The sequence below is a fragment of the Monodelphis domestica genome, chromosome 1 (genome assembly GCF_027887165.1).
Source record: "Monodelphis domestica isolate mMonDom1 chromosome 1, mMonDom1.pri, whole genome shotgun sequence".
NCBI lineage: Eukaryota > Metazoa > Chordata > Mammalia > Didelphimorphia > Didelphidae > Monodelphis > Monodelphis domestica.
In genome coordinates, this window is record NC_077227.1 from 571575223 (window position 1) to 571592774 (window position 17552).

The 17552-nt window shown below is 37.8% G+C and overlaps 1 protein-coding gene across 2 annotated transcripts in view; it reads left to right on the forward strand.

The window, feature by feature from the left end:
* RASSF2 (Ras association domain family member 2) overlaps positions 1 to 17552 on the forward strand; it is a 79921-nt gene that overhangs the window by 31487 nt on the left and 30882 nt on the right. For both annotated transcript variants that reach the window (XM_007476286.3, XM_007476285.3), the window contains exon 2: positions 7823 to 7913. In XM_007476286.3, the coding sequence (XP_007476348.1) occupies positions 7855 to 7913 (59 nt within the window). In that variant the 5' untranslated portion in view covers positions 7823 to 7854. The remainder of the gene's footprint in view (positions 1 to 7822; positions 7914 to 17552) is intronic.

Below are 17552 nucleotides of genomic sequence, written 5' to 3' on the forward strand. Positions count from 1 at the left end.
TCCGTTATGTTCGATTGTACCACAGTGTATCAGTCTCTGTGTACAATGTTCTCCTGGTTCTGCTCCTTTCGCTCTGCATCACTTCCTGGAGGTTGTTCCAGACTCCATGGAATTCCTCCACTTTATTATTCCTTTGAGCACAATAGTATTCCATCACCAACATATACCACAATTTGTTCAGCCATTCCCCAATTGAAGAGCATCCCCTCATTTTCCAATTTTTGGCCACCACAAAGAGCGCAGCTATGAATATTCTTGTACAAGTCTTTTTCCTTGTTATCTCTTTGGGGTACAAACCCAGCAGTGCTATGGCTGGATCAAAGGGCAGACAGTCTTTTATCGCCCTTTGGGCATAGTTCCAAATTGCCCTCCAGAATGGTTGGATCAATTCACAACTCCCCCAGCAATGAATTAGTGTCTCTACTTTGCCACATCCCCTTCAGCATTCATTACTTTCCATAGCTGTCATGTTAGCCAATCTGCTAGGTGTGAGGTGATACCTCAGAGTTGTTTTGATTTGCATCTCTCTGATTATAAGAGATGTAGAACACTTTTTCATTTGCTTATTAATAGTTTTGATTTCTTTGGCTGAAAACTGCCTGTTCATGTCCCTTGCCCATTTATCAATTGGAGAATGGCTTGATTTTTTTTACAATTGATTTAGCTCTTTGTAAATTTGAGTAATTAAACCTTTGTCAGAGGTTTTTATGAAGATTGTTTCCCAATTTGTTGCTTCCCTTCTGATTTTAGTTACATTGGTTTTGTTTGTACAAAAGCTTTTTAATTTGATGTAGTCAAAATTATTTATTTTACATTTTGTGACTCTTTCTATGTCTTGCTTGGTTTTAAAATCTTTCCCTTCCCAAAGGTCTGACATGTATACTATTCTGTGTTCACCTAATTTACTTATAGTTTCCTTTATGTTCAAGTCATTCATCCATTCAGAATTTATCTTGGTGTAGGGTGTGAGGTGCTGATCCAAACCTAATTTCTCCCACACTGTCTTCCAATTTTCCCAGCAGTTTTAATCAAATAGTGGATTTTTGTCCCAAAAGCTGGTGTCTTTGGGTTTGTCATAAACTGTCTTGCTGAAGTCACTTACCCCAAGTCTATTCCACTGAGCCTCCTTTCTGTCTCTTAGCCAGTACCAAATTGTTTTGATAACCACTGCTTTATAGTATAGTTTGAGATCTGGGACTGCAAGGCCCCCTTCCTTTGTATTTTTTTTTCATGATTTCCCTGGATATCCTTGATCTTTTGTTCTTCCAAATGAACTTAGTTATGGTTTTTTCTAATTCAGTAAAGAAGTTTTTTTGGTGGTTCAATGGGTATGGCACTAAATAAGTAAATTAATTTGGGCAGGATTGTCATTTTTATTATGTTAGCTCGTCCCACCCATGAGCAATCAATGTTTTTCCAATTGTTTAGATCTAGTTTTAACTGTGTGGAGAGTGTTTTGTAGTTGTGTTCATATAGTTCCTGTGTTTGTCTTGGCAGATAGATTCCTAAGTATTTTATATTGTCTATGGTGATTTTAAATGGTATTTCTCTTTCTAATTCTTGCTGCTGAAATGGGTTAGAGATATATAGAAATGCTGATGACTTATGCACTTTTATTTTGTATCCTGCAACTTTGCTAAAGTTGTTGTGTGTTCCTTTAGAATAAATAACTGTTTATTAAAACAAGCGCTTGCTTCATAGTGTCCAAGAAGGGAGACTTGGAGTTTGGGGGAGGAAAGTTACATTCTCTCCTCAGAGAAGGGAGAAGCTGTCTGTCTTCTATTTTATGTCAACCAAGTCTCTGAGGGAACAGTAACCTGTGATTCTGAAGGCAACCAGAGTGGAGGTTACCAGGAAAAGAGAAAGTGAAACCAATCTATCCCCTCTCTCCACCTCGAGGCTTCATTCTACCACACTCTGGTCCTGAATTCAGTGGTGGGGGATTCCATTTTTCTATCTACTGATATCTCTTTAGCTGTCTCAATACCACTATACTACTTTGCTTTCTACCAGACTAAAACTTAAAAAAAATGTTTTTTTAAAGACTCTTACCTTCCGTCTTAGATTCAATACTGTGTATTGGTTCCAAGGCAGAAGAGTGGTAAGGGCTAGGCAATGGGGGTCAAGTGACTTGCCCAGGATCACACAGCTGGGAAGTGTCTGAGGCCAGATTTGATAAAACTTTATCCATAAACAAAATATGGTTAGTTTGTCATCATTTATTTGTAGTGAATTCATGTCAGCTCCTAAAAGCTACCACCTCCCCAGTGCTTATAAACTATCTGTTTAATAAGCCACACTAGAAATTTTAATAGCAATATTTATGCTTTCTGATTTATTTTTGGATGAGGCAGAGCTAGGCCTTGAACATCTATTTTCTAATTAAAATAATTCTTACTTTCTGCCTTAGTAATAACTCTAAGACAGAAGGGTGCAAGGGTTAGGCATTGGAAATTAAGTGACTTGCCCAGGGTTACACAGTTAGGAAATATCTGAGGTCAAATTTGAACCCAGGTCCTCTTGATTCCAGGCTTGCCTCTTTATCTACTGTGCTACCTAGCTGCCCCACTGCCCCCCTATTTTCTAACTTTAAGCCTACTCTTTTTTAAAAAAAAATATCTCATTGCTTCTCTTTAGCCATATAAGATTTCTAAGGGAAAGAAGAGAACAATAATTTATTAAGCACCTACCCTATGTCATTCAGTGTACTAAGCCCTTTACAAACATCTTGTTTGATCTTAACTCATCCTAACTGCTTTCTAGTGTGGGAGAAAAAACAATCTACTGTTGCATTTTCTCCAGGTCTGCCAGACACATTATTTATTAAGTATATAAGCATCAGCTTGGAGAAAGGCTCACATTGGCTTTATTCCTTCTCTGGCTAGATCAGAACAGTCTTCTCCCCTCAAGTGGTTCAGCTTGCATTATAGGGTAATTGTTAAGCAAAAGATAAATTACCCAACCTTGGCGAGATAAATTATAGTGTCATTTAGGGTCCTTAGAATTTCTAAACTAAGAGATAAATGATGATATGGGCACATACCCTTGGAGAAATATGGCTTCCTGAATCTCTCCACTCTTTTCAAAAAGAATGATTCTTTTCATTTGGTCAACAAAAAAGATATTCCTGGTTTGGCTACCATAAACTCCTTCCATTGATGTCAATATTGGTTCTGCCTTCTAAAGGGAATTCAGGACATTCCTGGTTTTTATTGTGTTCTTTTGAAAGTATACTGATAGGTCTTCATTCAGAAGAGAGTGAAGATTTCAATGTTGCTATAATATTAATTCTTAATTTTCATAGCACACCTGAGGAATCAGTATGCTATTCTTGCCAGTAAGGTGTTTTGAAAAGTATCTCCCTGATTTTTGGAAAAGGCAAACATTTGCCCATCTCCATTCTAATAGCTTTTCTCCCATGCACCAGGATTTTCTTTTTCATTTCTTTTCTTCTTTTTAAACCCTTACCTTCTGTCTTAGAATCAGTATTGTGTATTGGTTCCACGGCAGAAGAGCAGTAAGGGCTAGGCAATGGGGGTTAAGTGACCTGCCCAGGGTCACACAGCTGGGAAGTATGTGAGGCCAGATTTGTACCCAGAACCTCCCCTCTCCAGGCCTGGTTCTCCATCCATTGAGCCACGAGCTGCCCCAAACACTGGCTCTTAATCTTTTCCATTTTATAGACCTCCTTGGCAGTCCTGGTGAAACCTGTGGACTCATCTCAGAAATAAGTTTTTAAATGCCAAAATAAAATACATAAGATTACAAAGGAAATCAATAACACTAAAATACCATAGACCTGAATTAAGAACACCAACTCTAAATAAGTCTTGAAAAATAATAGATTGATAGTTGATTATTATAATGCATTATAACTGTAGAAAGAAGAACATTGTCAAACAATCAAATTGATTTTTCAAGTCTACTTGTATTGAAGACCTGCTTTGTGGCACATCTCATTGCACATATATTAGATTGTCTACTTGTAGCCACTAGGTTTTTGCTTAGTGACTCAGTTTCCCTAATTAAATAATGCTGCTTTTTGTACTGTTCAACAGAATTTGTTTTCATTCCTCATTTGATGGGTACTTTTAGCTTCCAGTTCTTTGACACTATGAAAAAAACTGATGTGTGTATGTGTTTATAGTACATATCGGACCCTTTCTTCTTTTTATGATCTCTTTCGAGTAAAAAAGCCTTCCTACTGGTATCACTGGATCAAAGGGCATCCATCATTTAATAATTTTTTGGGGGGAGCAAAATTGCTTTTCGTAATGGCTGTACCAATTCAAAACTCTACCAACAGTATATCAGAAAGCCTCTTTTCCCACAGCCATTCCAGCATTTGTCATTTTCTTTCTTTTCTTCACTAGCAATTTTGTTCTTTGGCTTCAGCTTTCCTTCAGTGGAAAGAGGGATGGATTTAAGTCAGAGGATGTGCTTTTGAACCCTAGCTCTGCCACTTAATAGTATGTTGTGAAAATCACAACTTTCTGGGCTTCAATTTCTCTTTCTGTAGAATGAATAAAAATGACAAAAAAACTGGTTGGCTTCTAAAATACAGCTTTAAGTCTAGGGTCTTACAGAAAAGCAGGAGATGAGAAAGAACTTTCTGCTCAGGTCAAATATACCCATGACCTGGTTTCTCTTTGAGGCAGTATTTAGCTCAGAATCAGGAAGATCTTGGTATAAATCCAATCTCACTTAACTAACTGAGTGATCCTGGATAAGTCTTAAACCTTTGTTTGCCTCAATTTCCACAACTGTAAAATGGAGATAATAACAGCACCTATCTTGCAGGGATGTTGTGAGGATCAAACAAGATAATATTTGTGAAATGCTTAGTGCAGTGTCTAGCACATTGTAGGTGCTACATAAATGTTTACTCCTTTTCTCTTACTTTTCTTAAATTTAGTAATATTTTATTTTTTCCCAATTACATGTAAAAGCTAGTTTTAAACATTTTTTCTAATATTTTGTGTTTCCAAACTCTGCTTTCTTCCCTTTCTCATCCCTGAGATGGAAAGCAATTCGATATAGATTATATATGTGCTCTCATGAAAAAACATATTTCCATATTCATTTGTTGTTGAAGAAGACATGAAGAAGACACACATATAAAACCATGAAGAAAATAAAATGAAAAATTGTAGCTTTGATCAGCATTCTGATTCTATCCTTCTTATTCTTTTTTTTTTTAACCCTTACCTTCTGTCTTGGAGTCAATACTGTGTATTGGTTCCAAGGCAGAAGAGTGGTAAGGGCTAGGCAATGGGGGTTAAGTGACTTGCCCAGGGTCACACAGCTGGGAAGTGTCTGAGGCCAGACCTGAACCTAGGACATTCCATATGGCTCTCAATACACTGAGCCACCCAACTGCCCTCTATCCTTCTTAATCTTAATGGAGACTTGTCTCAGTATCTGTTGTGACTCATACTTATTTGTCCAAATGTGTGTTTACTCATATATGTATATTTGTATGTATGTGTATATGTACACTTATATATACAAGTTGTTATTGTTATTGACTTGTTTCATTTATTTTTGACTCTTCATAACTACTGTTTGGATTTTTCTTGGCAAAAAATACTGGAGTGGTTTGCCATTTCCTGATCCAGCTCATTTTATAGATGAGGAAACTGAGGCAAACAGGGTTAAGTGACTTGCTAGGGTCACACAGCTGCTAAGTGTCTGAGACTGGATTTGAAATTAGGAAGATGAGTTCTTGACTCAAGGCCTGGCACTCTGTATACTGTGCCACCAGGCTATGTATACCTGTATACATATATTTATGGGGTTATGGATGTTGATACTGATTTTTCCTATTATTGTGAAGAAGAGGTCAGTAAACCCCAGTTATTTCTGATTCTCTTTGTGATGTTGTGCCAGTCATTTGGCCTCCCTGACTCTTCCCATATTTTTTTTTAACTGTAAACAAAAGTGAAGCTGGACTAGATAGATTCCAAATTCCCTCCAGCTCTAAAATCTATGAAACTATGGTAAAAGAGAATCAGTTGAATTTAGAACATCAAGAAGCAAGCTAGGCAGCTTAATAAATATAGAAAGGACAAGACCGTAAGAGCCCCAAATTTCAGAATGAAACCTGAATTACAAGGGTCAAGAGCTTAGAGATCATTAGATTTATTCTTTTTATTGAATAGCTTGGGCAGCTGCCAACTGGAGAGGCTGGGGACTTTGTTCAAGGTTACACAGTTTGTAGTGTGGGAGACTTAATTATACATAGCTGTATCACTGACTTCTCATGTGACCTTACACCCTCCTTCTGTAAAATGAGGAGGCTGGACCAATTGTTCTTTCAGGATTCTTCCCAGAACTATAATGACACTCTGATTGATACCTGGGGGTACTTGTGGCAGTGATGTGTGGGGATGGTCTTTAAAGTTCTTTAAAGTCTAAATCCTATGCTTCCATGATTCTCTGATTGAAAATTCCTTCGGGGGACTAGTGGCAACAAAGGGGATAGATTCAAGCTTAGCTTAAAATTAAATTCCCACTGAATTATTGAGTTTATCCTGAAAATAGGAATTCTCTTCAGGAAATATTTTGTCTTAGGAGCCTAATTTTTCATTCAACATGTTTTTGATATGAACTTACAACATTTTTTTAATCCTTACCTTCTGTCTTGGCATCAGTTCTAGATAGAAGAGCATCAAGGACTAGGTAAACAAGTGACTTGCTGAGGATCACACAACTAGGAAGTGTCTGAGGTTACATTTGAATCTCTTTCTTCCCAACTCCAGGCCTGACCCTCTACCCACTGTGCTTCTTAGTTGCCCCTATAACAAAATTTTGAATTGCCCCAGTTAAAAGACAACATTGAACATATTCTGGACAGTTTTGTGGCACAGTGAATTGAGGGCTGGCCCTCATGTCAGGAAGACCTGATTTCAAATCCAGCATTAGATATACACTAGCTGTGTGACCTGGGAAAGTCATTTAATCACTGTTTGCCTCAGTTTCCTTATCTATAAAGTAGGTTTAATAATAGCCCCTATCTCCAAGTATTGTTGTAAAAATCAAATGAGAAAATAATTGTAAAATGCTTAGCACAGTACTTGGCACAAATATAGATGCTATGTAAATGTTAGCTATGAGCTATTATTATTCTTTAAAAGTTTCCACAACGGGAGTAGAAACACAGAAGAAAAACAACTGATTGATCACATTGGTTCATGGGGATATGATTGGGGATGTAGACTCTAAATGGTTACCCAAGTACAATTATCAGTAATATGGAAATGGGTCTTGATCAATGACACTTGTAAAACCCAGAGGAATTGTGTTGGCTATGGGAGTGGGTGGGGGAAAAGGGAGGGAAAGAACATGAATCATGTAACCATGAAAAAATATTCTAAATTAACTAAATAAAATTTTCAAAAAAAAAAAGTTCCCACAACGAACAAGATTCTTCAAGGTGGGCAAATTTTTAGGTATTTCCTTCTTCTGTCTACTGAACATTTCCTTTTGGAAAAAAAAATTTTTTTTGAGAAGAATGCCTACATGGTCTCAAGCTTCTAGAAGATCATTTCATTGAAGCTCTAAGTATCATAACAATGTCCAATTGTTGAACATTTTCCTAGACTTGTTGAATTACAGAGACCATAGTGGAGTCATGGTTGACTCTTTTACCCATACTGAAGGACTCTGAGGATGATTATGAGGGGAAATAGTTTGTACGACTGGAATCAGCAGTCTTCCTGGTTGGCATTTTTGACTTTTTAGAACAGAAATAAGGAGGTGTGCTTATATATCCCCAGGACCTACCCTAAGACTAATTTTTCTCTTTTTCTTTTGACTGTAGATCTCTCCTCCTAATGAAAGAAGGCAGTGAGAATGGATTACTGCAGCCAGACCACTCTGGTCCCATGTGGACAAGATAAATACATTTCCAAGTAAGATTTCCTGTTATAACTCACAGAGGGAAGAGCATATTAATGTTATTATGGACATTCATGGGGGATCAAGTTGTAGGACTGGATAGAGAAGCTCTCATGGCCTAGCCCAATGACTCTCAAGAATTTTTGAGTTTCTATAACCTGTATTGTTTAATTTAGGGACATTCCCCTTCTTTCATCCCAGAGCAAAGTGTTGTGTAACACAGATTTTAGGGTTTAAACATAACACCGTTATTAGGGACCAAAACAAGGACATCATAAGTAAAACTACTTTGCAGTGTTTAGATCTTTTCTATTCTCTGATAACCAGATCTCCATCTGGATTTCAAAATGGATTTCTTTTGTACTGAATTGCCCTCTATAAGGAGTAGAGTAAAAGTAAAGTAAAAAGAAAGTTTTTTTTAAAGGAGTATAAAATTAAATTTATGTCTGAATTTAATCCATAGATGTATAGTATAGTTCTAAAATTTAATAGCATGTTTGACTTGGAGCTAGGGTCCCTGAATTCAAATCCCATATCCATGCATTACCTCTGTGAAAATCCCAGATCCATGCATTACCTCTGTGACCTTTGGCAAATATCTCCCCTATACAGAACTCAGTTTCCTCATTTGTGAAACAGGAGAGTTGAATTTATAGAATCTCTAAAATCCCTTCGAGCACTAATGATTATAATCCTATAATATTTGTTGAAAGAATGGGTAGTACTTCCTGAGGTAATGGGAAGCTTGGTAATTGAATTCTTGAGTGACTATAATATGTACTAAATATATATGTTTCCATGAAAGTTCTGGTAAGGTTTTTATACCAATCTCCTACTTCCCCCAATAATATGATCTTAAGTATGTGCAGTAGCTCCTTAACTGTAAAAGCTGGTAACCTTTGACTTGAAGTGTAACAAAATACTCTTGAGTCATGCATCATTTAATAATTTTTGGGAGCATAATTGCTTTTAGTAATGGCTGTACCAATTCACAACTCTACCCACAGTACATCAGAAAGCCTCTTTTCCCACAGGCATTCTATCATTAGTCATTTTCCTTCTTTTCCTTGCCTGCAATTTTGTGGGTTTTTTTTATCAGCTGAAAGTAGAAATAATTAGAGAGAAAAATGTATTACAATTTATGGACTTGGCTACATATAAAGGCACACATACATACACAAAGCTTTTGGATCATCTCTTAATTAAGAGATGTTAGAACTTTAGAATGTTAGAACTTTGAAAGGAACATTAAAAACCAGAGCATATCAGAGTTGGGAAAGGACCTGAGAAGATAGAAAGGGAAAAGAAAGAGGAAGAATATAGAATAGAACTATGAGTATAGGATGTTGGAACTGAAAAGAACTTAGACATTATCTAATACAAACCCCACATTTCACAGATGAGGAAACTGAGGCCCAGAGAAGGGGAGTGATTTGCAAAGATAACCTACCAATTGAATTATAGAAATGAGACTAGAATCTAGGACTCTTAATTTCTAATCTAGTGCTCTCTTCTTGGCACTAATAGAGAATCTTAAGGCAGTCATCCTAGCTTTTGTCTTGCCATTGGATTTAGCCGATTCTGGAAGAGTAAGGCTGATGACTTTGTGTAACTCTGCCTCACTTCATCCAATTCATGAACAATTAAAGACATTATTCTATGATGTCACTGGTCCTCCCTAGAAAGAAAGGATGAACAGCAAAAAGGCAGAGTCATAGAATTTTGATTGATGGATTTTTGTGAATTCTTCAAGTCTCTAATTTCAAAATTATGGCTTATGGGGTATTGGTGGAGAAGAAGGACACAATAATAAGCTCCCTTCTATAGCCCTTTAGCAGTTATATAGTATATTATAACATGACTTTTTAAAATAGTTTGTGTAGGTATTATTATTCCCATTTTTTTAATTGAAAAATTTTATTTATTAAGAATATTTTTTCATGGTTACATGATTCATGTTCTTTCCCCTCTTATGCCCCCCCCCCAGACAACATGCAATTTCACTGGGTTTTACATGTGCCATTGATCAAGACCTATTTCCATATTATTGATATTTGCACCAGGGTGATCCTTTAGAGTCTACATCCCCAGTCATATCCTCATTAACCCATGTGATCCAGCAGTTGCTTTTCTTTTGTGTTTCCACTCCCACAGTTCTTTCTCTGGATGTGGATAGTGTTCTTTGTCATAAGTTCCTCAGAGTTTTCCTGGATTGTTGCATTGCCACTAATGGAGAAGTCCATTACATTTGATTGTACCAGAGTGTATCAGTCTCTGTGTACAATGTTCTCCTGGCTCTGCTCCTTTTACCCTGCATCAATTCCTGGAGATCATTCCAGTTCACATGGTTATTCCCACTTTAAAGAGTTGACTTACCTAGTTACATAGTTGAAAACTACTCTCTGCCCAAGTCCATGACTTTATAGTGTCCTCTGCCTGTGTGGTCTTTTGGAAAAGGGAAGCTCTGAGAAAGCTAACCTCTCCATACATTTGTATTCCAGGGGATTCTTTAGTTTCTCTGACCAGGTAAGGGGATGCCTGAATTAGGTAGATACTAATGGATGGGCCTGGGATTTCTATTTGATTATATACTAAATTATATCCTAAAGTCTCATTAATTCAGAATTTGTGGCCAGAGGACTTGCTTTGCTAAGCAAATTTATAATGGAAGCAAGATGGGATAAGGAATGTTTAGAGGACTTGAGAGTAAAGTAATTACAAACTCTTTAGAAGCACTCCATTATAAATCGTGATAGACAATTGTGAAAAGCAGTCATAGTGAGTAAAAAGGCCAATAGAGCTTAAAGCCAGAGTTCTGGTTTCCAGTCTCACTTTGGACACTCAATAGCTGGATAACCCTAGGAGAACTTTTTATCTTCTCTCAGCCTCTGTTTCCTCCTACTGCCCTTCCCACTGATCTTGTCTACTTTTTATGGTTGTTGTAAGGAGACTGCTTTTCTTCTTTTATGTAGTATCATTTACTATACATAGACCAGAAAGCATGATAGAAATCTGAATTCTCTTTACTATATGAGGTAGTTGTAGCAACCCTTTTTTTTTGTTGTTTTTGTTCAGTCCTTTTGACTCTTCATGACTCCATGAACTATAGTAGCATACCAATAGTCTATTGAGTTTTCTTGGCAAAGATACTGAAATAATTTGTCATTTCTTTCTCCAGTGGATTAAGGTAAACAGAGGTTAAGTGGCTTGCCCAGGGTCATACAGCTAGTGTCTAAATCTGAATTTGAACTCATATCTTCCTGACTCCAGGTTCAGTGCTCTATCCATCCTGCAACCTCTAGACAACTCTTATCTGTTCTTGAAGGCTACTTTTTGTTATTGTATATTCTCAGAAATAATAAATTATATTTGTTTTAAAATATTCCATATTCCAACTTCATCAGTTTAGACTGGTGCTCTCTCTCCCCACCTTAACTAGCTGAACATAATGAGAATTGATTTAAGAAATTTAAGAATTTAAGGGACTTTAGAGTTAGAAGGGAATAAAGATGAATAAATGGACGAATGAAAGAATATTTATTAAGCACTATATACAAAGAACTATGCTAAGGAATAGGGACTGAAAATAATCAAGCAAGACAGCCCTTGTTCTCAAGGAGCTCTCCTTCTCCTCCTCCTCTTCCTTTCTTCTCTTCTTTCTCTTCCATTTTAGAGTCAATACTGTGTATTGGTTCCAAGGCAGACTTGCTCAGGGTCACATAGCTAGGAAGTACCTAATGCTAGATTAGAACCTAGGACTTCTCATTTCTAGTGCTGGTTCTCAATCCACTGAGCCATCTAGCTGCCCCTAAGGATATTATGTTTTAATGAGGAGGATAGCACAAGTTGCTTTCAGCTCTGCTCTGATGGAAAGCTCCCATAGTTCTTAGGATACAGTGGCAGAGCAGAGATATTTTTTAAACTCTTGCTTTTTCTCTTATAAATGATACTGAGTCAGTTTCAAGTCAGAAAAGGGTAATGACTTTGTAATTGGGGTTAAGTAACTTGCCCAGGGTCACAAATTTAGGCAGGGTAATGCATCTTTAATATGATTTTTACTGAGGATATAATCACTCTTTCTGGTGTTGAATCATTAGATGGTGCCACTTTTGGTGGTGAGAACTTTATTTTCTGGGTCTTCAGTAGCTGTGGTTGATGAACAGGGTAGTTGGGGCACAGCTTTTGCAGAAACAGTTGCCAGATCAAATTCCCACATGAGTTTTTCCTAGAATGTTGGCCATGCGATCATCTTGGACCTGGTAGACTGAAACTGTGTTCCCTCTGTCTCTCTATTTCACTTGTAGAGAAGCACAGTGATTTTAGAACTACCTCATTTTGCCAATGGAGAAACTGAGGCACGAGGGTGGGGAAAAGTGAGTGGACCAGGTCACACTGGTAGTTACCAGAGTTAGAATTTAAACTCACTTTCTTCTGACTCCAAGATAGTGCTTCTTCCATTCTACCATGTTGTTGGACTCTCCAGGCTCCCAAAATTTCTGACAGATCACATTCTTAGGAATAGTCATATATTTAGGAATTTAGGGAGTGGCTTATGGTTGAGTTAATGGGTCACTACCCTGCCCTTAGTTCCAAAGTCTCTAGAAATGGGGATGTACCAAGTGTGAAGGCTTAAGCTGACTTTAAGTTAAGTTATGACTTCATGGGTTTTGTCAACAAGTTTGAAGATGTTTATTCTCAAAGCCAGAAGAACTAGCTCATGACTAACTCCCTACTTGCTAGACTAGACCCTTCCCCTATTTGAAAAAGCAGCGTGATGTAATGGTCAGGAAGCTGGGTTGGAATCCCACTTGTCACTGTGTGAATCTGAGCAAGTCACTTTCATGTCTAGGCTTGGTTTCTTCCTCTGTAAAGGCTTGAACACTGGGAAGTCCTGAGTTAAAATATGACCTTAGACTTCCCGACTTCCTGACTGTATGGCACTAAGCAAGTCACTTAACCCTAATTGCCTAACCTTTACTGACTTTCTGCCTTGAAACTGATACTCAGTGTTGATTCTAAGACAGAAGGTAAGGGCTTAAAAATGGTAATTGTGGGAAAAATAGAAACCACTTTGCAAACATCAGAGTACCCTAAAAACCAAATCAGTCAATCTTCAAAGCATTTATTAGATGCCTATCCTGACTGGCTTACAGAAGTGAACATTTTTGTCCTCAAAGGAGCCTATAACCAATTAGAGGAGAAAACATATTCACATATATGCATATAGAGACAGAATCATACATACATACATATATAATTCTAAACTACACAGCAATGGGTTGGGATATAAACAACTGGGGGAAAATGGGAAGGGGAAGTTACCCATGCTCCTTCCTCTCCTTTTTTACCCATCTATAGCCCCAAACCTACTGGTCTTGAAGTGTAAGAATTGGCAGCTGAATAAACTTGCATCCTATGTTTGAAAAAAGATTTGATGTGATCAAATCACAAGAGGAACAAACGTAGATTAATAAATGCTTGTTGGACCGGATTGAGTATTAAGGCCAAGCCCATACAAAATGAAACTCAAAGACCTAGACTTAATCTTACTATTTTAAAGGAATCCGAATCCTTCTGAGCCCCAGGAATTCACTATGACTTTTCAGTTCCTCATGACTAACATTTGTAGGGGATCAGAAGATCATAGGATATAGAATAATTAGAGACCTTCTTGGAGGGCATCCTCCTTTGTTTTTTCTAGATGAGGAAAATGGGGCCATGAGAGCATGTGACCTGAACATGTTAGTAAGTAGCTGCTCTGGGTTAGTGTCCAAGGAGGAAAGGAAGAAACCTTATCTTGGGATTGTGAGTCTAATGCTGACTGGCTGGTAGTCTCCCTTCCTCAGCAGAGACAAGGTCAATCTGTTTCCCTCAAGTCACCCTTGTGGATGGGGCTTGGATCAGATGACTCTAGTCCTGGTGTCTAGTCATCTTGGAAGACGTTGCTGGTCTTTGAAATACACTACATTTGTTGAGAACTGGTGAGAAAATAGCAAGCTTGAAGGCTTTTTGATGATAAGGTCTCCATTTTGATTGGCCTGTGATAGCCAGACCAATCACTTAACAGAATCCAAACCCTAGTGGAAACTGTTCAGCTGGCAGGTTGTGATTGTTTCCCCTCATTCAGTAGCCTCAGAGTTTTAAGGTGGAAGGAATGCAAATTCTCACCCTGATCATGTTCCCTTTGCTTCCCTGCCCTCTTACCTTCATTCCTGCTCTTGTATGTCTTTGAAGTTTGAGAAGGGGAAGGGAGGAGGGAAAGAAGGTGGAGGGGGAAAGTGACAGGGAGAGAACAGTTCTCAGAACTGAGAGGATAAAATTAGATGAGAAAACTGAAGTTTCCCCCCTGCTTTCTACCCTTAAACTTAGTTTCAGAAAGCATGATAAAACATAGTCCCTGCCCTCAGTATTCACAAGTAAGTAGGTGGTCAGCTTTGAGCCCTTGGGCAAATCATGTAATATCTCTGGGTCTCTATGCAGTTGGATTAGCATCATGGGCTAGTGGGTACATCTCTGGAATTAAAGTTAGGAAGATCTAGATTCAGATTCTACTTGAGACACTCACTAACTGAGGGACCCTGGCCAAATCATTTAAACCTCTATGGATCAGGGAAGTTAGGTAGTACAGTAGATAGAATATTAGCCTGAATCTGGTTTCAAATCTGGTCTCAGGCATTTCCTGGCTGAGTGACCCTGGGTAAATCACTTAACCCTGATTGCCTTTTTAAAGTGTAAACCTCAAATCACATACCTTATATATACATGTGATAAGTGATGTCATATGTTTTTCTTTTACACTTCTACTCCCATAGTTCTTTTTCTCAATGTGGACAGCTTTTTTTTCTCATAAGCCCTTCCGGAGTGTCCTGGCTTGTTGCATTGCTACTAGTAGCAAGATCGATTACATTTGATTGTTTCACAATGTTTTGCTTTCTGTGTACAGTGTTCTTCTGGTTCTGCTCATTTCACTCTGCATCAGTTTATTGAGTTTCTCCCAGTTCATATAGAAATCCTCCAGATCATCATTCCTTACAGCACAATAGTATTGTATCACCACAAGGAAAGGGGTTTAAAAAACAAACAAAAAAACTCTATGGATCTCGGTTTTCTTATCTGTAAAACTGAAGGGGTTGGATACAAGGTGGTCTAAGATCCCTTCTAGCTCTTAATCAACAATGCTATGATCTATTGTTATTCAGTCATCTCATTTGAGTATGACTCTTTGTGACCCCATTTGGATTTTTCTTGGCAAGATAATGAAGTGGTTTGCCATTTCCTTCTCCAGTTCACTCTACAGATGAGAAAACTGAGGTAAACAGGGTTAAGTGACTTGCCCAGAGTCACATAGCTAGTCCTGTGACTAGATAATATAATATAGATATATAATAATATAACGTATATATAATAAATATATACCTAATATATTCTCTACAATGCACTATATATTATACACATGTTTTGCATATTATATATGGTATATTATATCACATAGAAGATAAAGTATATAATATACTATATATTATGCACATATTATACTCTATGCTGGGGGACATTCTGGTAGAGATGTTCTGAAGGAATTTTCCTATGCAGAGGTGGAACTCTTCAGTAGCTCTGGGATGGCCCCAAACATGAGGTAGGGAAGACATTGACAGTTAATATCAATCAGTGTCAGATGAGGGTTTTCATCTGCTGTGTAGTGAAGCAGTCAAATTTCTCAACAAAGATCATCAAAATACTCGTGCCATACAAAAAATTGGAAAATGAGGGGGTGTCCATCAATTGGGGAATGGCTGAACAAATTGGGGTATCTGTTGGTGATGGGATATTTTTGTGCTCAAAGGAATAATGAACTGGAGGAATTCCATGTGAACTGGAACAACCTCCAAGAATTGATGCAGAGTGAGAGGAGCAGAACCAGGAGAACATTGTACACAGAGACTGATATACTGTGGTACAATCAAATGTTATGGACTTTTCTATTAGCCATGCAATGATCCAGGATAATCCAGAGGAACTTGTGAGAAAGAATGTTATCCACATCCAGAGGAAAAACTGTGGGAGCAGAAACACAGAAGAAAAACAACTGTTTGGTTACATGAGTCGAGGGGATATGATTGGGGATTGTAGACTCTAAAGGATCACCCTAGTGCAAATATCAATAATATGGAAATAGGCTTTGATCAAGAACACATGTAAAACTTAGTGGAATTGCACATTGGCTATGGGAAAGGGTGAGGGGAGGGGAGGGAAAGAATATGATTCTTGTAATCAAGGGAAAATGTTTTAAATTGACCAATTAAGTAAAATTTAAAAAAAATGCTTGTGCCATAAACCCTACCTAGATGCCCAGCTGAGGCAGATTGGCTGCACAGTGGGTAGAGTGCTAGACCTGGAGACAGGAAGACCTGAGATAAAACTAGACCTTAGACACGTAACTGTATGTATGACCCTGGACAAGTCATCTAACAACAGCTGCCTAGCCCTTACTGCTCTTCTTCCTCAGAGTTGATACTCATTATAGTGTGTGTATATGCTCATAAGACTTCTGTAAAGAAGGTAAATTTTTTAAAATCACTGTCATTTTCCTAGTGATGCCTTTCCATTCAATAGAACCTTCCCTCATGACAAACAGTTTAGCAAGGGCAAGAAGCAATTTGCTGGCCAGGTGCACTTTGTACAGTTCCCAGAACATATTAGGTGTTTAATAAATACTTATGGATCATTGATTGACTATTGATGGATGATACTTGAAAGTAAAGTTGCCTTGATCTCTTTTCAGTTCTATTTTTTTTAACCCTCACTTTCTTTTTTAGTAACAACTCTGAGACAGAAGGGCAAGGGCTGGCAAATGGGGTTAATTGGCTTGACCAAGGTCATACAGCTAGGAAGTGTCTGAGGCCACATTTGAACACAGGTCCTCCCAATTCCAGGCTTGGCACTCTAACCACTGAGAATCCTAGATGTACTTAGTTCTACTAACTTTGAAAGATACAAAGAAGCAAAGATTAGTTTGGAAAGATAATTGAAATGCCAGCAGAGTGATTTTTTCAAAAAGTTGCAACATTAGCTTCAGTTCAGGAAATATTAGCAGACAACAGCAATGAAAGAATCTTAAAATAGTTTGTTCCCCCCCCCCCCCTTAACCACAGAGAGCACAGAATCAAATGAAATGATGTATGGGAAGTGTTTTGCAAATTTCAAAAAACCCTAAAAATAAAAACCCATCATCCTTGTTATCTAGAGGTGCTGCATTTAGGGAAGGTCAACTGTGAGTCACGTGTCCAGCTATGTGGTTCAGGAGAGATCCTTCCGGACAATGAAACTGTATAGATAGTAGAATCTAGAATGGGGAGGGGGAATATTACAAAAGGGGAAAGAGTGGCACTTTGAAGCCTATAATCTTGTGTGTGTTATTTATTGCCTTTGGGGATTTAGGGTAGTGTAGTCAGAAGAGATGTGGATTTGAATCCCATCTCTGGCACTTATTAACTTATTAACTGTGGAACCTTGGGCAAATCATTTAGCATCTCTGTTTCCTCCTCTGTAAAATGAGGAGGTTGAATTTCTCTCAGGTTCTTCCAGTTCTAGATGCTATGATCCTGATGAAATTACATTTTTTTTTTTTAAAAAACCCTTACCTTCCGTCTTGGAGT